General features: G+C 37.8%; 1 protein-coding gene across 2 annotated transcripts in view; it reads right to left on the reverse strand.

Annotated features, from left to right (window-relative positions):
- LOC150087581 (uncharacterized) overlaps positions 1-26,976 on the reverse strand; it is a 317,512-nt gene that overhangs the window by 114,607 nt on the left and 175,929 nt on the right. For both annotated transcript variants that reach the window (XM_090371262.1, XM_090371263.1), the window contains exon 3: positions 9,327-10,190. In XM_090371262.1, the coding sequence (XP_090227388.1) occupies positions 9,327-10,190 (864 nt within the window). The remainder of the gene's footprint in view (positions 1-9,326; positions 10,191-26,976) is intronic.

Genomic DNA, 26,976 nt, shown 5'->3' on the forward strand with positions numbered 1-26,976 from the left:
CTCTGCCAGTGGCTACTGTCAATCTATTGGTCTTTGTAAGTAGGTGTGATATCCTCTGCAGGGACACTTGTGATGTGATTATTAGCATTAGTAGAGGCATTTGATGCAAGAAAGCAAGCTTATGCAGCATCAGCCAAAAAAAAAAAAAAAAACCACTTCCACTTCACCCCTCTGTTCTTTCAAAATACCTGTCCAGCTGAACATTACACTTATTTAGGCTATCAACTTCCACGACAAGGGATGGAAGTCTGTTCCACCAACCAACCACTCGCTGGCTAAAGGCAAATTTCCGCACATCTATCTTTCCTCAATTTGAATTTATGCCCTCTCAGGTGATTATTCTGAGTGAGAGGAAGAATCCCATCAGCATTGAGCATGCTCAAACCATTCAATGCTTTATACATCTCTTTCAGATCACCTCGTTGGTGGCGCCTCCGTAGCCAGGTGGGAAGGAGCAGCACGGCGTAGCACACGCTTCTTGATTAGACCGGGATTCGATCCTGTCACCACCAAATACGGAGGATGCGGAAAGGTTAGGGAATGATCACCGCATATCCCGGAGCAATATGGCCTTAGTTGCTAATGCTCCTAAAAACCAAATAAACAAACAAACTTCGCCGGTGTATAGTCTCCAGACACAATTTGTAAAACTTAAGCCTTTCTTCGTAAGAGCACCCCTTTGTTCCATTCACTAATCTTGTTGCCCTTCTCTGTACTTGTTCCAGCAGCTCTACATCCTTCTTGAAATGAGGCCTCCAGACCTGTATACAGTACTGTAGGTGTGGCCTGACCATTGCCTTATACAAGGGAATAATCACCTCCTTATTCCTGCTAGAAAAATTCCTATATATCATTGACAATACACCATGAGCTACTCTTGCACCCGTCTGCACTGCTCAGAGAACTTCATATCTGCCTGCACACCACCCCCAGGTCCCTTTCATTCTCTACCACTGTTAGTGTAGTACCACAGAGTTGATACGTTGCTCTGGGGTTGCTGTTTCCCATGTATAGTACTTTACATTTGTCAATGTTAAACTTCATTTGTCACCTCTCAGCCCATCTGCTCAACCTTTCCAGATCCTGTTGCAGCAGCATAGTGTCAGTAGTGTCCTTGACAACCCTGCCTACCTTTGTATCGTCTGCAAACTTCGACATTAAGCTTGATATACCATCATCAATATTATTTATGAATACAGAAAACAATAATGGACCCAGCACTGAGCCCTGAGGGACTCCACTAATAACATTAGTCCATGATGAGCAGTGTCCATTGATTACCACTCTCTGTCTTCTCCCCCTCAGCCACCCCTTTATCCACAGCAGCAATTTGCCTCCAATGTCACACTGCTCCAATTTGTGCAGCAGTCTTCCATGTGCAACAGTATCAAAAGCCTTTCTAAGATCCAAGTATATAATATCAAAGTTATTCCCTGCATCCAGTTCCTTTGTGACTGCATCATAGTATCCAATCAAATTGGTCAGGCAAGACTTCCCCTTAACAAAACCATGCTGTGTCCGAGCTATAACTGAAGTCTTGTCTAAATGATCCTGCAGTGCTTCTTTAACCAATGCCTCCACTAATTTTCCTAGAACAAAAGTTAAACTCGCAGGTCTATAATTGCTTGTGTCAGCCTTTGATCCTCCTTTGTGAATTGGGGGTCACATTTGCACATCTCCAGTCTGTGGGTACCTCGCCTGAGTCCAAGGAAGCTCTCATAATTATGGCTAAGGGTTTGCTTACTTCTTCTGCTGCCTCCTTTAATATAACCTTTAATATAACCTTAAATTTGCCTTTAGCCAGCGGGTTGTTCGTTGGTGGAACAGACTTCCATCCCTTGTAGTGGAAGTTGATAGCCTAAATAAGTTTAAGGCTCAGCTGGACAGGTATTTTGAACGAACAGAGGGGTGAAGTGGAAGTGGGTTTTTTTTTTTTTTTTTTTCTGATGCTGCATAAGCTTGCTTTCTTGCATCAAATGCCTCTACTAATGCTAATAACTAGATAGATCCCATCCACGCCACGTGGCTTTCTTGTCTTTATCTTCAACAGTTTATCCTCCACTTTACTCTCACTTATTACAAGATTCTCTAGCTTACTGCTAGAGTTGAATACACCCCTCGCTTTCCCCTCGCTAAATAACTCCTCATGTGTGAATGTCGATGCAAAATATTCATTTATTTTGTTAGCTACCTGAGCAGGATCATCAACAGTTGACCCATCAATATCAAGTGGACCAATCTGATTCATCCCCTTCCTTCTAGAGTTTACATAAGTAAAGAACTCTTTGCTGTTTTTCTTTGCATCCCTTGCCAAAGATTCCTCGTACTCTGCCTTCGCCTGCCTAACCTCCTTTGTAACTTGGTTACAGATCAACTTGTATCTATCATCGGCTTCTGTGTCATGTGTTAATTTGTATGTATCCCATGCATGTTTCTTCTCTGCCATATGCCTCATCAGTTCATCTGAGATCCATTTAGGCCTAAATCTTGAACAATATTTCTTAGTTGGTATGTAAAGCCTAGTAGCTTCCAAGATAAGTATTTTGAATGCTTCCCATTTTGCATTTGCTGTTGGTAACATCATCAGTTTGTCACACTGAATAGAATTTAAATACTGTCTCAGTCCATCGAAGTAGCCTTTATGAAAGCAATAACCATTCCCTTTACCTCTAATGGTAGTTACCTCTGAGTAAATCCCACTTCAGCACACTGTGATCACTGCCACCTAGTGGTTCATTTATCTGCAGATTCTTAATGCATGAAGAATCACTGCTGATAATCAAATCAAGAGTATTCCTCCCTCTAGTTGACTCCCGAACATGCTGATGTAGAAAACAATCATCCAATAAATCCACTAAAGCCTTGCTAGTGCGTGAGTGACCAGCCCCCAAAGTCCAGTCAATATCTGGGAAATTAAAATCTCTCATTATAAGACTCTCTGATTTACTGGCCCACTCTATTTCCCTGTACAGTTTCTTATTATACTCATCAGAGTCATTAGGCCTATAGCACACTTCTACTCTCAATTTTGATCTCCCAATGCTTATGTCACACCAAACTGACTCGACACTGCACTGTCCAGCAATGTCCACTGGCTTCACTTCCTTGGATTTTACGTATTTCTTAACTAATAGCATAACCCCTCCTCCCTTCCTATCCAGTCTATCCTTTCTGTAGACGTACTCCCCAAATTCCAGTTCTGCATTCCTTATATCTGTGTGACACCAAGTCTCTGATATCCCAACAATATCTGCCTTCGATGTTTTGAGCAATACCTCAAATTCATCAAATTTATTTACTTAACTCCTAGCATTGGTGTACACGCAAGTATACATGCACCTATTTCTATTCTTAGCTACCCTAACACAACCCATGTGTTTACTTGTACCGCAATGACTCCCAGCACTCTCTGAAATATCCTGAATGTTGTTTTTCAGGCTTCTGCTCATTCCAATAGAAGCAGTGCAAGAATCTCTTTCACCTCTGCCAGTGGCTACTGTTAATCTATTCGTCTTTGTATCCCTCCAAGCTAGCAGTTTTCCGACCCACCTAACACTGCCTCGATAGCATCAGCAAATATTCTTGCACCCTTTCTATTTAAGTGTATTCCATCCCTGTAGAAGCAATCTCTCCTGTTAACAAGTACAGTCCAGGCTGAAAAAAAATTCTACCCCTTGAGCCTTGCACAATCTTTCCAGGGCCGAATTGATCGACAAGGCTCTCATCATATACTCCCTCCTATCGTGTCTGGGCATAATTGCAGACACTTTCAAATTCAACCCTATTTCACGGCTTTTTTTCAACAGTGACCTGTACTTGTTAAGCAATTCTGCTGGTCTCCTACTCTTGATATCATTAGTGCCAACGTGTACAACTATATCACCTTTTGTGCCCTTAAAAGATGATATCTACTCTACGTCATCAACCTTTGCCCCTGGCAGACATACCCTGGTCCTGTTCCACCTATCCTCTTTACAAAGCATGTTCCCCGTTTCCCTGACAATAGTCACCAACAACTACTAGTTCCTTTGGGACCAGCGCATTCTGCCTTGGGGGTTGCCGCTGTGTTTCACGATGACCAAGTGCAAGCTCTGGCATTGATGTGGGCAGCTGAGAGCTTGATGGGCCCCTCAATTTAGTTCCTTCGAGGGCATCCACCCTGTCCTTCAAGCTCTCATAGAGGCCCATAAGAACGCTGAGTTGTTGCCTGATTTCGATACACTCCTTGCGTCGTGCACACACAAAGACATCCCCATGGCAATATCATGTCCCGTACCTGAATGCTCCACAAACATCATGCAAGTTGTGCATTTTAGAAGGCTGTGATTCAAAAGGCAACTGCCCCCCCCCTCAATTCTCCTCTGAGCCACAGCACTTCCATTAGCTTGAGCCTTTTGTTTTGCTGCTCTGGTCTGAGTCATGATTACTTTTAATTTAAATAAAATTTCAATTTATAACCCTAACTTATCTCCCAACACAGTTATAATGATATATATTATTTTTTACCTCTTTCAAGGCCTTGTAATATATGGAGAGGCATGTTTGCACATGTTAAATAATAATTAGCATTAGCATATGATGCAAGAAAACAAGCTTATACAGCCTCAGCCAAAAAAAAAAAAAAAAAAAAAAATTTCCCATTTCATCCATCCATTCACTCCAAAATTTGTCCACTTCTTCCTTGAATTTATTTAAACTATCAACTTCTATAATGACAGATGGAAGTTTGTTCCCGCAATCAACTACCCACTGTCTAAAGACATATTTCCACACATCTATTCTACAACTGTCTTTCATCAATTTGAGTTTATGCCTCCTCAGGTTTGTGATCTGATTGAGGTGTATAAGGCCTTGAATGGTTTGAGCCTGCTCAAACCATTCAAGGCCTTATACACCTCAATCAGATCACCTTGCAGGTGCCTAGAGACTAGATTCTGCAAATTGCAGCACCTAGAGACTAGGCACCTCACCCTCACCAATCTCACTGCCCTTCTCTGTACTCGTTCTAGCAACTCTACATCCTTCTTAAATTTTTAATGTGAATAATAATTATATTAGTGTATATTTACAATGTACACCCTCCAGTGATCATTCAAGAGTGAAGTCTTTTCAGTGTACACTGACTGAATAAATAAATAAATAAATAAACAAACTTGTATTTTTCGACTATAAGATGTCTTCTTCCCCCCACTATGGAAAATACCAAAAATTCCCATGCACCTTATGGTCTGAAGATGTATAGGTGTACAGTAAGTAGCAAAGTTTCTATCTGTAAATGTGGCTAAAGAAAACCCAGTCAAAACATTCAGTTTACTTCTGAAAACACTAGCTCTTTCAGTGTGTGATCAGTTCAGATTACATGTAATAGAGGTCACAAAAGGGAAGGTTGCTATATTAAACATGGAGTAAGTTGTAACTCCAGAAGGCCTTAGCCAACTACAGCCAAAGGGCATCTCACTTAATAAACCACAAAGCATTCATCAGTGAGGAGTGGACCAAGTGGATGGAGGCACCAAACATGATTTTACACCGAGGATAAATGATTAAGAATACTTTCAGGTGATTACCAGGACAGATGATTAAGATATCTCCATGTCAATTTATAGATTTTATTCAAAATTTAATTTTTTTAAATCTATGATTTGTATAAGTACTAAGATTTCTAATTAGCCAATTTCATAGGAATACTGCAACATAGAGTTTTAACCTCCCCCCTCCCCCACCAATCTAATTTAAGAATTATTCCAGTTCTAGATTTTCCTATAACTGTTCTCCAAGAGGTATTTTGTTCTAAATTATTATTGAAGTATCTATCAATGAGGTACCATATGGGTATATTAACTGTTAGGTTCAAAGCTTTCCTTCCTTTTGTGCTACCTTAGAAACAGTGTTGAATCCTGAGTGTTGGCACCAGGGAGTAAAACGTACATGCACCAGGGGGGAAGAATGTAAACTTCAGAGGTACATGTAGTATATGTGTATATTTTTTTATTATTATTTAATATTTACAACATATGTATATGTTACAAACAAATCTGTATATTTATATTATTATTAGCCTTATGGTGCAAGGAAGCCTGAGGCTTATGATGCACCAGCAAAAAAAAAAAAAAAATTTCTGAATTACCCTGAGAGAGAGAGAGAGAGAGAGAGAGAGAGAGAGAGAGAGAGAGAGAGAGAGACAGACAGACAGACAGAAGTAGAAGGGAATCACCAACAAAAAAAAAAAGAATGATGATATCCAGCTCAGGAGCCTGGGTGTGCCAAGCCCATACTCATCAGATGTGAGCCACTGGGATATTTATGCATAATATGCATAAATATAAATATACAGATTATACATATTTATGAATATAATAAGAAAATATGAGAAAACAAAATAGGAAACAAAAGGAAATATTTATTATTTAACATATAAGAGTCAGTTCATAAAAACCACATTACTGGCAATAATCACAGTTTAATAATATGAAAATGGATTTAGGATGAACTTATCCAATGTCTCAATGTACCAGACTGAAATTATTGTGGTCCCTTTTTGAAATTTTTGACACTCAAAAACTCAAGAACTGTACCTTGTTTGAAACAGCTGTTCAAAGATTCCATTTAAAATGTGCAACTTGTATATGTTATTGTGCATGTACTAGATAGAAACTATTAGCTACATACAGAACCTTTCTGCAACTTATTGTGCCACCTAATACTGAGGTTATGAACTGAAAGGTATTACTTTCAGCCTGCTCCCACGTTTTACATTTTAAGAAATATAGCCAAAAAATTAGATCACCATGCTTATTTTGCAAAGCCTGTAGAAGAGCCTATAAACATAGGCATACATGACTGCAGAATTACTGCCCATGTCACACTCATGCTGGTGAAAAAAAAAAAATTAAAACTGTTTCTCTTAGTTGAATCAAGGTACAAAACAAAAACCTTGTTTAAATCAAATTAGTGTCCATCAAAAAAGCAGTATTTTATTCAATAAACTTATTGCATTTAATTTCATAATTTTGATATATAAACTAATCACAATGCTTTCCATCAGACTCATTATATAAACATTCATTACTATTAACAAAGTTAAATTCGAATTGAAATTCAGCATAATATGAAAATTGATACTTATTATTAAAAGTTAAGTCATCTGCAAATGATGCTAATGAAAAATTTCATTGGCCAAAATAATCAAAAAATTCTTCAAGGCTTTATTGTATTCAGCTGTAAGCCTTACCTATTTGCTTAAGAGATGCTGCATGAAATGGCTAAAACAACAAAAACAGGTAGGGCTAGGAAATTTTTACTTGCATAGGTACCCAAAAATAATAGTTATGCCCTCTGTTGGCAATGTGTTTTTTTATTGTGATATCAGTAATGAACAAGTGTTGGTCAAAGTGGCAGATAATTTACGATTTGGCCAAGCAAAAAATAACAGTGTTTTTTTCTTTGACACAAAAGTAGACAGTGTCCATAATCAGTTTTTGATAGATACTGTAGATACACACTGATGAGCCAAAACATTATGACCACCTACCTAATATGATGTTGGTCCTCCACATGCAGCCAAAACAGCTCATACCCAGCAAGGCATGGATGCTACAAGATTTCTAAATGTGTCTTGTGGTATCTGGTACCAACACATAACAAGCATATCCTTTAACTCCTGTAAGGTCTGTGGTTGAGATGCTGCAGATCAGAGTTGCTGTTCCAACACAAACCATAGATGCTCGATGGGATTAATATCTGGGAAATTTGGAGGCCAGGGCAATACCTGTAAGTCTTCCTCAAGTTCCACAAACCAGTCTCAAACAATCCGGGCAGTGTGGCATGGCACATTATCCTGCTGAAAGATGGCACCACCAGAGGGGAAGACCGTTGCCATGAAAGGGTGTATATGGTCAGCAATGATGTTTAGGTAGGTGGTAGATGTCAGAGTGCCCAGCACAGGGCTGACTGGACCCAGGGTATACCAGCAGAACATCACCCAAAGCAAAGCATTTTCCCCAGGTAAACAATGCACACATACCCGGCTGTCCACATGGTGCAACAGGAAATGTGATTCATCAGACCAGACTACCTTATTCCAATCACTCAAGGTCCAGTTTTGATGCTCGCATGCCCATTTTAGGTGCTGTCGCTGGTGAGCCGTGGTTAGCATGGGCACTCTGAGCAGCCTGCGGCTATGCAGCTCCATTTTCAGCAGGGTTCAATGTATTGTGTATTATGACACATTACTCCCATCACCAGCATTCCAATTACCAGCGAGTTGTGCCAGAGTCGCTCTTCTGTTGCCACATACCATCTGGCACCTTTGCTCACCTCGAGCATCGATAAGCCATGGTTGTCCAACACCTCGCCGGCGGTTCGTGGGTTTTCCCTCCTCAGGCCACTTTCAGTAGGTACTAACCACTGCTGACCAAGAGCACCCCCACCAGCCGTGCCATTTCGGATATGCTCTGACCCAGTTGTCTGGCCATTACAATTTGGCCTTTGTCAAACTTGCTTAAGTCCGCTGCCTTTCCCATCTGAAGAACAAGAGTAATACTGATTAATGGAGCTCAGTATCAGGCGATTTTTTATACTGTGTCCCAAACCCACGCATGTGCCGTAGTTCACCTACAGTTGCTTCGATTTGCATAAAGACTTTCTAGTCATAATGTTTTGGCTCATCGGTGTACAAATGCAACTATAAGCATGCAGTTTTTTGCTGTGTAGTAAGCTTTTCAAATTTACAGTGCTTTCCTTAATATACCTCAATATGGGCATCCTTGTTAGCACAGAGTAGGAGTGCACTAACTGGGGAAAGAGTGATGCTAGGCTTCAGTCCTTCCTCTAAAGCAACAATCAAAACAAAAAAAGGAAGCAAGTGGGTAATTTCTGCAGCAGCTCAAAACAGTGGCTCTGATCTTCAGCTTCCCCAAAGAAAAATCCTGACATAACAAACCACCAAGGATGTCCACATCGAGGTATACCAATATCAGCAATGAAATTGAGACATTTACTGCAAATCACATGTCTACAGTTACATTAACTTGTCTTAGCATCCATAAAACACCTTGAAACTTAATGGATACCCAGTATTATTGTTTCTTTAATACCTATTGGAGGAAAAGAGAAAGTTTAGCTTGAAAAGGCACCACTACTTTACACAGACAAACTTACCTTACATCTGAATAAACATTCATTACTAGTAACCAAGTTAAATTCGAATTGAAATTCAGCATATTATGAAAATTGATACTTATTATTAAAAGTTAATTTTCAATAAATCATATAATTATTGGAAGTTGAGATCCATACATCTCACTAAATGAAAGAAATATTCTTACCTGGCTTACATTGTGACCAGTGTCTACAAGGACATCTATTAAATCCATACTTTTTACAAAGGCATCTCGCAAGTTGACATGGTGGAAGGATACGATGCTTCCTTCTCTTTTAGCCCTCTCTAGCGCTTCCTTCCTCTTCAAGGCTTTTTCTCGACGCATTTGGTTCTTGTAAAACTCAGCAAAATTGTTGACAATAATGGGAATGGGCAGTGCAATCACCAGCACACCACAGATACAGCAAACTGTTCCAACAACCTTCCCCAGTGGAGTAGTTGGGTAAATATCACCATAGCCAACTGTTGTCATTGTAATACTTGCCCACCAAAATGTTTCTGGGATGCTTCTGAACAATGTATTTGTCTCATCTTTTTCTGCAAAGTAGGCTAAACTAGAAAATATCATTATACCAATAGCTAAAAATAGCATCAGCAAGCCAAGTTCTTTGTAGCTATTTTTTAGTGTAAATCCCAAGCTCTGAAGGCCTGTTGAATGTCTAGCAAGTTTGAGGATCCTAAGTATTCGCATTATCCTAAAAATCTGCACTACCCTTCTTACGTCATGAAACTGATCGGTATGTTTTTTGGATTCTATTAAAAACAAGGATACAAAGTATGGGAGGATTGCCAGCAAATCTATTATATTTAATCCCCCTTTAAAAAATTTCCACTTATTTGGTGCAGAAATGAACCTGAGAAGGTATTCTAATGTGAACCAAGTTATGCACACTGCTTCCACCATAGCCAATTTATGGTTATCTCCAGGGGGCCCATCTTTATCTTGATGCTCTTGCAATGATGGCAATGTATTGAGAGTCAGTGCGATTGTCGAAAGTATAATGAATAATATAGACAGCACAGCTACTACCTGGAAAATATGAAAAATTAGGGCACTACTGGGTAACTACAACACAAAAGGCTACAAAATAAAATGCTTTGAAAAAATTTTTTAAAATAATAACAGTCACAAAGTGCATGCAATAACAATACAAAGGATGGTGGATTAATCAAAATAAACAACCAAAGTAAACCAGGTGCAACAAGGGGGCTAAATTTATCAAAAGCGTGGAAGGCAACAAAACAAAATTAAACAAAGGAAGTGGTAGGATGGTAGTTCAGGGAAAAAACAAGAGGAGGAGAGAGAATGGTGTAGCTTAGCTTCGCGGTGCTGTTGAGCTTCTGTAGAGATGACAGTTAGGAACGCTTCCACATGCAAAATCCTTGCTGTGCCACCCCTATGTTGGACACTGGTTAGACATGCAGAACTGGCAGCACTGCAGGATGCGGTCGTCACACTGCCCATTTCCACCACTTGGTGACAAGCACAGAGGTCAGAGTTAAGCATGGAAGAGAAGAGACAGGAAGAGAGACAGTGATAAGACAACATCACTAAACATCACACATTAGCATGGGTGCATAATATAAACTTATTAATATCAAAAACACTAATAAAAAACCAATCAACTGTAGTTAGAACAGTTACACTTAAACAAGATGCCATTAAACAGACATGCAATGGTGATTAGTTCTCTGTAAAGTTTAACTGATGTTAGGTCCATTAGGATCATTAAATAATCAACAAGGTATAATTAAACAGTGATACAATGATGATGATTAGTTCTCTGTGAAGTTTAATTGCTGTTTGATTCATTATGAACATCATTATAAAGAAATTACAAAAGTCTTTTATCCTGAAGCAGCAGTTTATAACCTTAGTGTATGTAATACTGTAATAATATGACCTATAAATACAAGACCAATCAAGATTAAGACTGCTTATATCTGGAGGAATAACTACTGTATCACCAACCCTAAAATTCGGGGAATCTCAAACTTTAAGTTCATATTTTGGGAACTAACTGGACTCAAGAGGTACAATGAAAAATATGTCACTCAGTCGCAATAAACTATAGATTAAAGTTGATCACTACATATAGCCATTACTTTCTCCTTTGTTGTTATGGGCAGAGAAATTTGATTTTTTGAATAAGATGATAAAGATTCAATTTAGTTGAAAGAGGTATGAAAACACAGTGGGCGGTTGAAGACCACTGCACTACAGAGCTTAAGTTATCACAGAGTACAGCAGTTGGACACAAAAATTCCCCATCATGAGTAATTATGACTTAGGTGTAATGTTTGACCCTAAACTCCATTTCAATATGCAGCTGGATAAACTTGCCTCATGGGCTTAGAGTCTTCGTTGGACAACAAAACAATTTGCTGCACATTCAAGACCCCAAAATAATCAAGAAATTCATCGGAACAATTATCTACCTACCTTTATGGTAGGCGTCGGAAGTCTGGGCCTCAGCCACCCAAACAACTAAAAAGCCTCTCATTGCATCTGAATATTGGCTAATGAAATGGACCAATTGAAAATCTAACCTGCCGCCACAAGACAGAACAACAGCATTAGCAAATGCAATGGGGGTTCCCCATTTCTCCAAGCTTATTGATTCCCAAAAGGTTGGTTGTCACAGTCAAAATGGTTGTGGGATTTATCTCCGAGCCATCATTATGGTATACATGCTGCTTGGAAAATCCCTATCTCTGCCTTGCGGCCACCCCTAGACTGGCTGCCCGGAATTTGAGACTTTTCCTGACAGATTGATTCCTCCCTTTTCAGATGCTCTCCCACGTCTACAATCTTGATGCTGATCTTAACAAATTCGCATGTGATAAAAGATATAGAAAGGTGCTTTTCATGCAATGACATTAGTTGGACTGAGTTTTTTTTTTTTTTGTTTACTTCAACATTTTATGTCTTGGCATTGTTAACCCCTGGCCTGCATGCAATGACAGGTCAGTTGAAACATTAAATTCTCTGTAACATCTTTTTATTAGGTTGCAATAAAGATTCTCTCTCTCAATTAACTTTACCAAGTTAGCAAATTTTATATGCATTTGATGTTTGTTTCTTTTGCAAACTTTTGTTTTAATAAGTGCTTCTACATGAGGGAGGCTAAGTAGGTGCCCCCTTCTTGCTTTAAGCAAACCCTTATGCTCCTAACAAACAAAATGACCAATACTCTTGGTGACCTCAATTAAGGAATTATTAACTTGACCAATCAATAGCATCACAAGATCTTCTGGGATATTCAGTGAATTCACAATCCTTTATTAGGTTGGAAAATGAAGCTGTTATTTTTTTGAAACCAGACCTGGAGCTTCATCTCCAGGCTGGTTTCAAAGAAAGGCATCTTTTTAATTTTTTACTCCAGGAAAACATTATAATAAATTTTAGAGAAAGTGATTAAACCACTAAATCTCATTTTAAGTAGCATTCCACATTTGTTTGCACTCTTTCATTGGATCAATACAAGATTAGAGACTTCTGGGGGTCCCCACTGACTGAGGGGGGCAGTGAATTGCACTGGTCTGCTACATGTACAGTAAGCTACTGTGGTCAACCAAATCCAATCACAGATCCTCTGAAATAATCGCATAATTTTTTGAATTGAAAAAGAAATAGCTTTATAAAGAAAGTTTTTCTGTTTTAGACTTCTTTAATCTATCTAAAGAGATAGTGTGTCCAGCCCTAAAGATTAAATAATATCTAATAAATCTCAGTAGCAATCAGTTGTTACAATTATGAGCACAGGTCAAATCTGTGTAAACAATATTCATGTTAGATATGCGAAAAGTCATATAATAAGCAATGTTAGTCCGTCTATAAAATAAAAAGGCAACGTGTATATCCCGTACATACGAAAGATGTTATGTGAAAACATCTATGGCAGCACTAGAGTAAAACCATTTAAATTTTTGAATGGTTTGATCAAAACTTACTTACACTATTTAGAAGGTTGATGTTGATCAAAATCTCGAGAAGCAGATTTTATTAAAGTCTGCATTTTATTCTTGCATAATATTACTACCTGCTACTTACTCTACCAAATCAACATTAGTGACTGAGTTGGCATCCTTTAAGAAGTGATGTCACTTCCATATCTTAGCATGAACTTACTTTAATGAATCAACGTTAGATTGAATTAGCATCATCAGCACCATTTAGAAAGTGACGTCAATTGCGTCACTTCCGTAAAAAAATTGTTAACAATCGATTGCATCAGTTCCATTACAGTAAGAAAATTTCATTACCAATCGATTGCTGCCATAGATGTTTTTGCATCAAAATGCTGTGTTAAAAACATGGCTTCTGTATTTAAAGGCTACAAAAATTTGACTTGATCACCTTCAATTCCAATAAGTTAAGCTCTCAGATTTATTCAAAGTACAGATTATGAGTTCATTTTAAAAAAAAAAATGTTGAAGGAAAAGAAAAAAAATCAAAAACATACAAACCATTAAGGAGAGCAACATAACCTTTAAAACTGCAGTGTATCTAGGAGAAAAACTAATTCAATTATAGTTAATTCTGAATATGAATGTCATGTCATGTTTTGTTTTAAGATATTAGCACAAATCAAAATGTTTCAATTGCAGCTACACATTTCAGCCAGGTATATAAAAAAAAAAAAAAACTTTGAGGATTGGCAGATGAGGTTAGCCTGAAATTATCCTAACACACCAGCAGCAAAAATATGTAAATTTAATAAAGAAACATTTAATGAGAATTAATAAACAAAAGGATTATTTTTCTACTAATTGAATGATAAAGAATATTACATTGAAAGATAAAAAAAAAAAATCATCATCATGAACTTGGTCCAGCTTAGGTCTTTTAAGACCTGTTTCATTGTAGCTCTTGGAGGTGGTCTTGATCTCGCCATCGTTGTCTTGGTCGACCCACATCTCTCTTGCCTATAGGTTTGTAATTAAAGGCTAATTTTGGGATCTGGTCTGGGTTCATTTTTTCTAGGTGACTGATCCATTTTTTCTGGTATCATTTTTTCTAGGTGGCTGATCCATTTTTTCTGGTATCATTTTAAGTTATTTACTATGTTATCTACTTTTAATTTCTCGTGGATATCTAAATTTCTTTGGTGGTCTAGTCTTGTAAAGCCTAATGGTCTTAAAAATCTCATCTGTGCTGCTTCTGGTTTGTATGCATCTTATTTATGAGCCAGTCTCACAGCTGTAGAAGAGGGCTGATTTTGAAGTGTGTTGTGCAGTCGTAATTTTGTTTCAGTTGCCATTTGTTTTCCAAAGTGGCGTTTAATCGTTCCATTCATTTTATTATATTTTTGTAGTTTAGTGTCGATGTCTTTCCCTTCATCTGATATTAAATTTCCCAAATAGGTGAAGTCAGATGTTTGTTTATTATTTTGTCATCAATAACAATTTGGACTGTATGTTTTTTCCACATAATCCCATTGATTTTGTTTTTGAGGTGGAGATTTTCATCTCGTACTTTTTATCTATTTTATTCAGTTCATTTGCTGCTATCTATAGTTCATCTTTGGAGTTTGCAATTATAACGTGTATTTATCAGCATATAATATAGTTTGGATTTTATTCCTGTTGTTCAACTGTATTCCGTTGTTAATTGGTTAATTGTTTGTTTCCATTCTTTAATAATTTTATTGATGTAGATATTAAATGAATTTGGCGATACTCCACATCCTTGTTTGATTGGGTCTGAGAGTTGACCATTAGAATATTTTACGACTTGAGTTTTTATATAAGCTTTCCATTGCTTTCCAGAATTGGGGTGGGATATTTTCTTCACGTAGAATCTGACAAAGTTTTTCATGGTTTACATTGTCATATGCTTTTTCATTGTACACCGAAATTGAGTCTTCTAGATGAGCAGAAAACCCACTACACTATTATTATGGGGGATTTCAATGCTAAGGTTGGAAAAGGCCAAAACAGCACAGAAAGGGAAACTACAGTAGTAGTAGTGGCATGTGATGCAAGAAAGCAAATGTATGAGCTTATGCAGCATCAGCCAAAAAAAAAAAAAAAAATATCACACCATTCCCTCCAAATGCCTGTCCAGTTCCTCCTTAAATTTATTCAACCTATCAACTTCCACAACGACAAATGGAAGTTTGTTCCAGCAATTAACCACCCGCTGGCTAAAGGCAAATTTCCGCACATCTAGTCTACATCTGTCCTTTCTTAATTTGAATTTATGCCCCCTTAGGTTCATAATCTGAATAAGTGGAAGGATCCCATCAGAATTCAGCGTGCTGAACCCATTCAAGGCCTTATACACCTCAATCAGATCACCACGCAGGTGCCTAGTCTCCAGCCACTGCAATTTGCAGAACTTAAGCCTCTCTTGATAAGAGGATCCCTTCATTCCCCTCACCAATCTTGTTGCCCTTCTCTGTACACGCTCAAGTAAATCTACATCTATAGGAAATTTTGGAATTGGTGAAAGAAATGAAAGAGGTGAAAGACTAGTGGAATTTACAGAATCTCAAGGATTGTCAGTAATGAACACTTTTTCAAGAAAAGAGTGAACAGAAAGTGGACATGGAAGAGTCCAAATGGATTAACAACTAATGAAATTGACTTCATCCTCACTAACAGAAGATATATCGTGAATGATGTTACAATCCTGAATAAGGTAAATGTTGGAAGTGATAACAGAATGGAAAGATGCACACTTGATATAGATGTAGGAAAGGAAAAAACTGACTCGAGTAAATAATACAAAGGTCTTTGAGATAAGAGAAGAGGAGAAAGAGCAGTATGTACTAACTACAGACTGCACAGGACCAAGATATCAACGAGGAATATTACAATTTTCTGAAAGTGATAAGCCCAAGAAACCTATAGGGAAAAAGAAATCCAAAGAAGAAAAAATTAGTCAAGAAACACTTGTTATGATGAACCGAAGGCAACAAATGAAGAGCAAGATAAACACTGACAAGGAGAAAATTGAGTATACTGAGTTATGCAAAGCCATTAGAAAGAAGCTCGGAGGATATAAGAAGATTTAACACAAAAAATTTAGAACAAGCATTAAGGGAAAACAGAGGACTTAAATCAGCAGCCATGAGCAGTAATACAGAAAGACAAATGACACTAAAACTGAAGAATAGCGATGTTGTACTTATAAATAGCAGAGAAGGCATAATTCAAATAGCAGAAGACTACTATAGAGAATTATACAAGGAGCAAGGGAATGATGCCAGCAGTGGAGAAGATGGATCGCAAATTAGCAACACGTATGACATACCCGATATTCTTCCTGATAAGGTAGAACAGGCGTTGAAGAAAATGAAGAATCAGAAAGCCCCAGTGGAAGATGAAGTTACTGTAGAGTTGTTAAAATTGGGAGGAAGAGACATAACACAAAAACTGGCAAGGCTCTTCACAAAATGCATTAGAAAAGGTGTGACGCCTAAGCAGTGGAATAATGCAATCATAGTTTTGCTGCATAAGAAAGGAGATAAATCAAAAATTAGAAATTATAGACCAATTACCTTGTTATCCCACATCTCCAAGTTGTTCACAAGAGTTATTTACTAACAGATTAGAAAGAATACTTGATGAGAATCAACCGAAAGAGAAAGCTGGCTTTAGGACAGGATTCTCAACAATGGATCACCTTCACATAATATCACAGCTAATGGAGAAAGCAAATGAATAAAAAACACCATTATGCCTGGTATTTGTGGATTATTTGTAAAATAATAAGGGGAGTTTACCTCAATTATAACTTAGAACATTTCCATATGATACTCTCCCGAAATTAAAACGAAAACTTACATTAGAGTAAAAAATAAATAATTAAAAACCAATTTAACACAATTAAAAAGAATCTAACAAAAATATTCAAAACGATTTTCCTTCCTAGACAGGATTTAAATCAACACTAAGATAAGCGGCCCAAAATATAAGGAAGGAAAATCATTTTGAATATTTTCGTTATTCTTTTTAATTGCATTAAATTGATTTTTAATTGTGTTAAATTGATTTAAATTGTGTTACATTGGTTTTTAATTATTTATTTTTTACTCTGTCAGTTTTCGATTTTTTCATTTTAATTTCTGGAGAGTGTCATACGGAAGTCTTCTACATACTATATTGAGGTAAACTCCTCTTATTATTTTACAAATATTAATATCAATGTAGAACGTATCGAGTATTACAGCTCTGATTCATACTATCTAATTTGTGGATTATGAAAAGGCATTTGACTCCATACAGCATAAAGCAATGTTTCGGGCACTGGAAAGACAAGGCATAGATACCCCACATATATTATGATTTTGAAGAAAATATATGAGAACGCTACCTCCTTTATTAGACTAGACAAAGACAGTAGCAAATTTAAAATCAAGAAAAGAGTTCGACAAGGAGACACAATATCTTCGAAGCTATTTTACTGCTGCCCTTGAGGAAGTTTTCAGAAGATTAGACTGGTCGCAGAAAGGAGTCAATGTGAATGGAGGGTACCTAAACCATCTACGATTTGCAGATGACACTGTGGTCATAAGCCGCAATCCCAAAGAATTAGAGGAAAATTTTAATCAGTTATGCATAGTTGGTAAGGATTTTGGACTAAAGATGAATATGGCTAAAACAAAAGTAATGACGAACAAGTATGCCACAGAAAGGGGCATAATGATTGAAGGAGCAGTAGTTGAAAAGGTGGGGGTCATATACTTATCTGGGACAAGTTATTAGCTGTAATAATGATAAATGGCTGGAAGTCAAGAGAAGAATAAATTTTAGATGGATAGCATTCAGGAAATATAGTCACATACTGCAGAGCAATATCCCAGTTTGTCTGAAACATAAAATAATGAACCAATGTATACTCCCCACCACGACTTATGGAAGTGAAGCTTGGGCACTCACCAAAAGAATGGAAGAGAAGTTGAGAACTACACAGCGAAGAATGGAACGAATTATATTGGGAATCAGACTGTTAGACAAGAGAAACACATGGATTAGGCAGCAAACTCAAGTAAAGGACATTCTTATCAAAACTAAAGAACTAAAATGGTCTTGGGACTATTAACAGAATGGTACCCAAGAGGAGCTAGAAGAAAACCTGGAAGACAATGGCAGAGATGGATAGATGAAATTCACGAGTTTGTGGGTAGTAAATGGATGGCCATTGCACAAAGCAGAAGGAACTGTAAAGTTGCTGGAGAGGCCTTCATCCTGCAGTGGATTGAAAATGGCTGATGATGATGACAATGCTTTTTCATAATGAATAAACAGCAGAAATGTTGGTAGATTGAATTCTCTTCTTTTCTCCAAAATTTGTTGTAATGAGAAAATGGCATCTATTGCGCTTCTCTCTTTTGTGAACCCACATTGTTCTTCTTCTAAGAATTGTTCACTGTATTTATTAAGTTTATTCTTTACTATATTAAAGCATAGCTTTGAAGCAATCGATAGCAGCGTTATCCCTCTGTAGTTATTAGGGTTATTTCTGGAACCTTTTTTGTGTAAATTGATTACTATTCCTGTTTTCCAATCTTTGGGTATCTGTTGCTTATGCGATATGATGTTAAATAATTTTAGTAGTGCATTTTTTAGTAAGGTGCCACCATATTTAAATAGTTCTACATTCAAATTGTCAATGCCTGGGCTTTTTCTGTTTTTGATTTTTGTAATATTAACTCTAGTTATTCCATTGCTATATTTTCTTCAACTTCAGTTATTACCACAGATTCATCTTTCAATCCCTAGTGCCAGGGTTATACCATAGATTGGAATAGTGTTGCTTCCATTCTGCTTGAGAGATGGAGTTGGTTTTTATTTGATCATTTGTGTCTAGTTTCAATTTCTTAAAAATTTTAAAACCACTTATCTGTGGGCCCGTGATATCTTGTTCTAAAGATTTAACAAATTTATCCCAGTCATCACGTCGGATTCTTCTTGTTAAAAAAAAAAAAAAAATATATATATAGATGCCGAAAATGGGATCTTGTTCCATCATCCCAAGACCAATAAATGTTCTGGTTTTGCAACATATAAAATAAATAATAATTAAATTAAAAAAAAAAAAAAAAAAAAAACCATTACAAAGTTAATTAAACATGCATCAATAGAAATACTTAAACAGATTTGGAAAAATTTCAAAAACTTGCTCTTTTTTAGTATTAGTAGTGGAAAATGATGGAAGAAAGCAAGCTTATACAGCATCAGCCAAAAAAAAAAAAAAATTTCACCTATCCATCCCCTCCAATAGTGAAATCAAATGGATATATACACTGGTGTTCAAAGAAAGTGCATCACCCATTAAAATTGTAATTGTCATCCGAATAACATAAGTATACAGCAAATTTCCCACAGATTGCATCAGATAAGATTGACATGCATAAGTGATGACATAATATTGCATCAGCTGTTACTTTCAGCTATATAAGCATGCTCTGCAAGAGATGCAGTCATTCCTTGCTTGTGTCAAGATGGCAAAGTTATGTGCAGTTGACACCACGAAGAAAGAGTGCTATTATTGCTTTACGTGAGGAAGGATGCTCTTCCTGTCATATTGCTTATAGAATGTCTTGTAATCAGACAACAGTGAGTAGATTTCTTTCCAAACTCAAGAATACTGGTTCTGCTGATAGGAAAAAGGGAACCAGATGCAAACGAATTTCTATGCCAAAACAGGACCGACCGCGTTTTGAAGCACTGATGCCTTAAAAACCATAAAGCTTCTTCGTCTGAGCTGAAAACAGAATGGGAAGAACATATAGGAGTGGTAGCAAGTGCAGTAATCAGAAGACGCCTCATCAAAAATGGACTTTTAGCCCGTAGTCCTAAGAAGCCCCTTCTCACACAAAAAATGAAAAAGGCCCGATTAATTTGGTGTAAGGAACAAGTCAAATGGACCCCCGAGCAGTGGAATTCAGTTATTTTCTTGGATGAGAAGAAATTCAACCTGCATGGCTCTGATGGGAGATAAATGATTCGATATAGACACTGTGAAGAATACCATCCAGACTGAATGGTGTCTACAGTGAAATTCCCTACCAGCCAAATGATATGGAGGTGCATTTCGTATCGCAGAGTAGGTCACCTGCAGTTTATAAAAGGTTCCGTAAATGCCAATGGATACCTGACTATATTGGAAAGCAAATTGCTGCCAACCATTAGAGACCATTTAAACCTGCCAAGTAACTGCATCTTTCAGGAATACTCTGCGCCTTGTCAAAGAGTGAAAAGTGTAAGTAGGCACTTCTGTAATTACTTGAGCTTCATTTCTGCAATAGAGGTTCGACAGTAATGTGTTTACATTTGTTACAGGTGCAAAAATGGTTGGAAGAACAGTCCATTACAATTGTTAGCTGGCCAGGAAACAGCCTGGACCTGAATTCTATAGAGAACTATTGGCATCGTGTGGAATCTGCAGTTGCCAGAAAGAAACCAAAGACCCTTCGTGAACTTCAGAAATTCGTGTTTGGAACCACGAACTCTCAGTTAATTATCTTCAGAAATTGATCTTGTCAATGCTTTGATGGTGTTCTGCTGTCATCAGGGCCAGAGGCGGTTCAACTGAATATTAGTTTGCAGCTGGTGAACTTTTCATTTTGTTTTCCATTTAAAATGATAAACTCTTTGTTGTTGTTTGTTATTTGGTTTTTAGGAGCATTAGCAACTAAGGCCATATTGCTCCAGGGATATGCGGCGGTCATTCCCTGACCTTTCTGCATCCTCCGCATTTGGTGGTCACAGGCTCGAATCCCAGTCTAATTAAGAAGCGTGTGCTATGCACTGCTGCTCCTGCCCACCTGGTTACGGAGGTGCCAAAATGATAAACTGAAGCAAATTGAGGGCTTCTGATAACATTGCAGCCATAAATGTCGTGTTTACCAAAACTGTTGTATAAAGGTTGCAAATGCTCATTTTGGAATATTTTGAGAGCACTTGTCAAATATTATTTAGCTTTGCCTTAAATATTAATAAATATCTTTTGTTTATATTTCTATTTGTGATGCTAGTCATTAATGTAACGTCACATCATGAAAAAGGGTTAGAAATGTGAAATTCCTAGGTGATGCACTTTCTTTGAACACCAGTGTGTGTGTGTGTGTTTTGTCATCAAGCATACAGCTAGTTATCTACAGAAAGAAGGAAACATGGGTTATTTATTTTCTTTTTATTTTTTTATAGATCTATTGTTTATTTTTATTTAGTAATTCATTTTATACACATATATTTATTTATTTATTTATTTATTTTTTGTCAGTGCAGCAAAAGGGATGGCTTCCTTGAACTACATGGCTAATAACTAATACTTTAAATATAGAGTGGTTATAATATCCTTTCTCAAATTTAACAATTAATACTCAAATAAAAGTGATTTTTCACATTGTAACCAATAAATAAATTGTGGGTGTTTTTTTTTTTTTTTTTTTACTATAAAAAAATATAAATAAAATCTCACCACCAGGAGCACAAAGTGATTAATTTAGAAAAATAAAAGGTAAATTTTTTGCCAATCTTTATTGACAACCAAATCTCCACGTGTCTATTTGTTTTGTAATAAAAAATCATGATAGGGCATTCTCCTATCAGTCTTCAAACCTTCCAGTTAAACATTTACATTTAAGAGTTGTGTACATCAATCCTGTGAATCACTTCTTGTGATCTGATGGATGACCATTTCTATTCTTGGGAGTAGAGTAAACTTCATTAACGCACCTTACGATATTTAATACAGTTCTCGAACAAGAAGGCCTTGAGACATTTTCTGTCTTTGATACAATCTGAAGCTTGAAGTTCTCTGTATCCATTCTTGTAATAAAGTTTAATTACAGTGTGAATCTGGCTGGACTTGGTTACTTAGGTTAGGACTACTGCTTCAAGTTTTTTTTTTTTTTTTTATCTTGATGACAATGGGAAAGGAGTTTATGCATGACTCTGTACACACAGTCCCATATACTGTATATGTGGCATCATCAATAATGAATGTGACAATCCAGAACGATATTCCAGTGTATTCTGAGACTTGCACAGGAAGTCCTGGAAACAACACGATTCTTAAATTGAGTGGAAAGGGAAACAAGTACCAGGAGAGATGTACGTTTGTTGTTAAGAGCATTAGCAACTAAGGCCATATTGCTCTGTGAATATGCAGTGGTCATTCCTGACCTTTCCACATCCTCCGTATTTGGTGGTGATGGGCTCGAACCCCAGTCTAATCAAGAAGAGTGTGCTACGCACTGCTGCTCCTTCCCACCTGCCTACGGGAGTGCCTACCAGGAGAGAGGTCTCTCTCTTTACCATGGTGTGCGTGTGTGTGTTCTTAAACGCTACTTTTAAGCCTGTGTACTTTATTTAAATTTTCAGTTGTGATAATGTTGTGATTGTGTGGCGTTAATGCTATTGTATGATTAAACAGGGTATACATAATAATGTGTGTGTGTGTGTGTGTGTGTGTGTGTGTGTGTGTGTGTGTGTGTGTGTGTGTGTGTGTGTGTGTGTGTGTAAGAATAAATAAGTTTGATAAAATTTGCATAGATGGAGGTGAAAAATGCACAGAGAGTGCCAAGGACTAGAAGGATAAGGATAGTAGAAAAAAGAAATAGTAAGTTTGTAAAAGCAAAAGAATGTTAATATACTAAAAGTTAATATATGGGAGTTCTGTGGCTCAGGGGGGAACTGAGGAGGGCAGTTGCCCTCTGAATCACAGCCTTTCGAAATGTACTAGTTGTTTTATGTTAGTAAAGCAATCAGGAACAGGACATGATATTGCCAAGGGGAATCTCTTTGTGTGTGCATGATATAAGGAGTGTGAGGAAATCGGGTGCCAACTCAGCTTTTTTTTATGGGCCTATATGAGAGCTTGAAGCACAGGGTAGATGCCCTCGAAGGATTTAAATTGAGGGGCCCATCAAACTCTCAGCTGCCCACATCAATGCCAGAGCTTGATCACACAACACATTGGCAATCCCCAAGGCAGAATGCACTGGTCTCATATGAACTAGTTGTTGTCGATAACTCTATTGTCAAGGTAACAGGGAATATATTGTGCAAAAGGGATAGGTGGAACAGGACCAGGGTATATCTGCCAGGGGTAAAGGCTGATTACATTGTACAGGGCACAAAAGGTGATATTGTTGTACACATTGGCAAATAATGATATTAAGAGTAGGAGACCAGCAGAATTACTTAACAAGTAGAGGTCAATGTTGAAAAAAAAGTGGTGAGTTAGGGTTGAATTTCAAAGTGTCTGCAATTCTGCCCAGACATGATAGGAGGGAGCATATGATGAGAGTCTTGTCGATCAATTCGGCCCTGGAGAAATTGTGCAAGGCTCAAGGGATAGAATTTTTCTCAGCCTGGTCTGTGCTTGTTAACAGGAAAGACTGCTTCTACAGGGATGGGATACACTTAAATAGAAAGGATGCAAGAATATTTGCCAATGCTATTGAGGCAGTGATAGGTGGGTCAGAAAACTGCTAGCTTGGGAGGATACACGGACTAATAGATTAACAGTAGCCACTGGCAGAGGTGAAAGTGATTCTTGCACTGCTTCTGTTGGAATGAGCAGCAGCCTGGAAAACAAGATGCAGGGTATTTCAGAGAGTGCTGGGAGTCATTGCGGTACAAGTAAACACATGGAAAAAGAAAGTTGAGTTAGGGTAGCTAAGAATAGGAACAGGTACATGTATATTTGCATGTACACCAATGCTAGGAGTTTGGTAAATAAATTTGATGAATTTGAGGTATTGCTTAGAACATCAAAGGCAGATTTGTTGGGATATCAGAGATGTGGTGTCATACAGATATAAGCAATGCAGAAATGGAATTTGGGGAGTACAATGTGTACAGGATGGATAGACAGGATAGGAAGGGTGGAGGGGTTATGCTATTAGTTAAGAAACACAAAATCCAAGAAAGTACAGCCAGTCGATATAGGTGAACAGACCAGTGTCGAGTCAGTCTAGTGTGACAAAAGCACCGAAAAAGCAAAATTGAGAGGAGTGTGTTATAGACCTAATTATATATATATTGACTGGAATTTGCGGATTGATCACTCACACGCTAGCAAGGCTTTTGTGGATTTATTGGATGATTGTTTTCTACAGCAGCATTGACAAGAGGCAACTAGAGGGTGTAATACTCTTGATCTGATTATCAATGGTGATTCTTCATGCATTAAGAATCTACAGATAAAGGAACCACTAGGTGGCAGTGATCACAGTGTTCTGACGTGCGATTTACTGAAAGAGGTAACTACCATTAGGGGTAAAGGGAAGGGTTTTTGCTTTTGTAAAGGATGACTACAGTGGTTTGAGACAGTATTTAAATTCTACACGGTGGGACCAACTGATAATGTTACCAACAGCAAATTCAAAATGGAAAGCATTCAAAGAATTAATTTTGGAAGCTACTAAGCTTTTCATACCAACTAAAAAATACTGTTCAAGGTTTAGGCCTAAATGGAGGTCAGATGAAGTAATGAGACATGAGGCAGAGAATAAAAATGCATGAGATACATATAAATTAACAGGTGACACTGAAGCCTATGATAAATATAAGCTGGTCTGTAACCAAGTCACAAAGGAGGTTAGGCAGGCAAAGGCAGATTACAAGAAATCTTTGGCCAAGGATGCAAAGAAAAACAGCAAAGAGTTCTTATGTAAACTCTAGAAGGAAGGGGATGAATCAGATTGGTCCACTTGATACCGTCGATATCAAGTGGACTTCATCCTTACTAACAGAAGATATATCGTAAATGATGTTACTGTCCGGAACAAGGTAAATGTTGGAAGTGATCACAGAATGGTAAGATGCACACTTGATATAGATGTAAGTAAAGAAAGGAAAAAACTGACTCGAGTAAATAATACAAAATCTGAGATAACAGAAGAGGAGAAAAAGCAGTATGCACTGGAATTTAAGAACAAGTTTGAGCTTCTGCAGACTGCTCAGGACCAAGGTATTGACGAGGAATATTACAACTTTCTGAAAGTGATAAAGCCCAAGAAACCTGTAGGTAAAACGAACTCCAAAGAAAAAAAATTAGCATTAGCATTAGTAGAGGCATTTGATGCAAGAAAGCAAGCTTATTCAGCATCAGCAAAAAAAAAAAAAAAAAAAAAAAACCCACTTCCACTTCACCCCTCTGTTTGTTCAAAATACCTGTCCAGCTGAGCCTTAACTTATTTAGGCTATCAACCTCCACGACAGGGGATGGAAGTCTGTTCCACCAACCAACCACCCGCTGGCTAAAGGCAAATTTCCGCACATCTATCCTACATCTGTCTTTCCTCAATTTGAATTTATGCCGTCTCAGGTGATTATTCTGAGCTAGAGGAAGAATCCCATCAGCATTGAGCATGCTCAAACCATTCAACGCTTTATACACCTCTATCAGATCACCTCACTGGTGCCTAATCTCGAGACACCGTAATTTGCAAAACTTAAGCCTTTCTTCGTAAGAGCACCCCTTTGTTCCATTCACTAATCTTGTTGCCCTTCTCTGTACTCGTTCCAGCAGCTCTACATCCTTCTTTAAATGAGGCCTCCAGACCTGTATACAGTACTCTAGGTGTGGCCTAACCATTCCCTTATACAAGGGAATAATCATCTCCTTATCCCTGCTGGAAAAATTCCTGTATATCATTGACAATACTCCATGAGCTACTCTTGCAGCCCGTCTGCACTGCTCAGAGAACTTCATATCTGCCTGCACAACCACCCCCAAGTCCCTTTCATTCTCTACCACTGTCAGTGTAGTACCACAGAGTTGATATGTTGCTCTGGGGTTGCTGTTTCCCATGTGTAGTACTTTACATTTGTCAATGTTAAACTTCATTTGCCACCTCTCAGCCCATCTGCTCAACCTTTCCAGATCCTGTTGCAGCAGCATAGTGTCAGTAGTGTCCTTGACAACCCTGCCAACCTTTGTATCGTCTGCAAACTTGGACATTAAGCTTGATATACCATCATCAATATCATTTATAAATACAGAAAACAATAATGGACCCAACACTGAGCCCTGAGGGACTCCACTAATAACATTAGTCCACGATGAGCAGTGACCATTGATTACCACTCTCTGTCTTCTCCCCCTCAACCACCCCTTTATCCATAGCAGTAATTTGCCTCCAATGTCACACTGCTCCAATTTGTGTAGCAGTCTTCCATGTGCACCAGTATCAAAAGCCTATCTAAGATCCAAGTATATAATATCAAAGCTATTCCCTGCATCCAGTTCTTTTGTGACTGCATCATAGTATCCAATCAATTTGGTCAGGCAACAAAACCATGCTGTGTCCGAGCTATAACTGAAGTCTTGTCTAAATGATCCTGCAGTGCTTCTTTAACCAGTGCCTCCATTAATTTTCCTGGAACAGAAGTTAAGCTCACAGGTCTATAATTACTTGTGTCAGCCTTTGATCCTCCTTTGTGAATTGGGGTCACATTTGCACATTTCCAGTCTATGGGTACCTCCCCTGAGTCCAAGGAAGCTCTCATAATTATGGCTAAGGGTTTGCTTACTTCCTTTGCTGCCTCCTTTAATATAACTGGATAGATCCCATCCACCCCGGGTGCCTTTCTTGTGTTTATCTTCAACAATTTCTCCTCCACTTTACTCCCAGTTATTTCAAGATTCTGTAGCTTACTGCTAGAGTTGAATACACCTCTGGCATTCCCCTCGCTGAATAACTCCTCATGTGTGAATGTCGATGCAAAATATTCATTTAGTTTGTTAGCTACCTGAGCAGGATCATCAACAGTTGACCCATCAATATCAAGTGGACCAATCTGATTCATCCCCTTCCTTCTTGAGTTTACATAAGTAAAGAACTCTT

Source organism: Mastigoproctus giganteus, chromosome 4 (assembly GCF_048544385.1).
Source record: "Mastigoproctus giganteus isolate SK-2022 chromosome 4, ASM4854438v1, whole genome shotgun sequence".
Classification (NCBI taxonomy): domain Eukaryota; kingdom Metazoa; phylum Arthropoda; class Arachnida; order Uropygi; family Thelyphonidae; genus Mastigoproctus; species Mastigoproctus giganteus.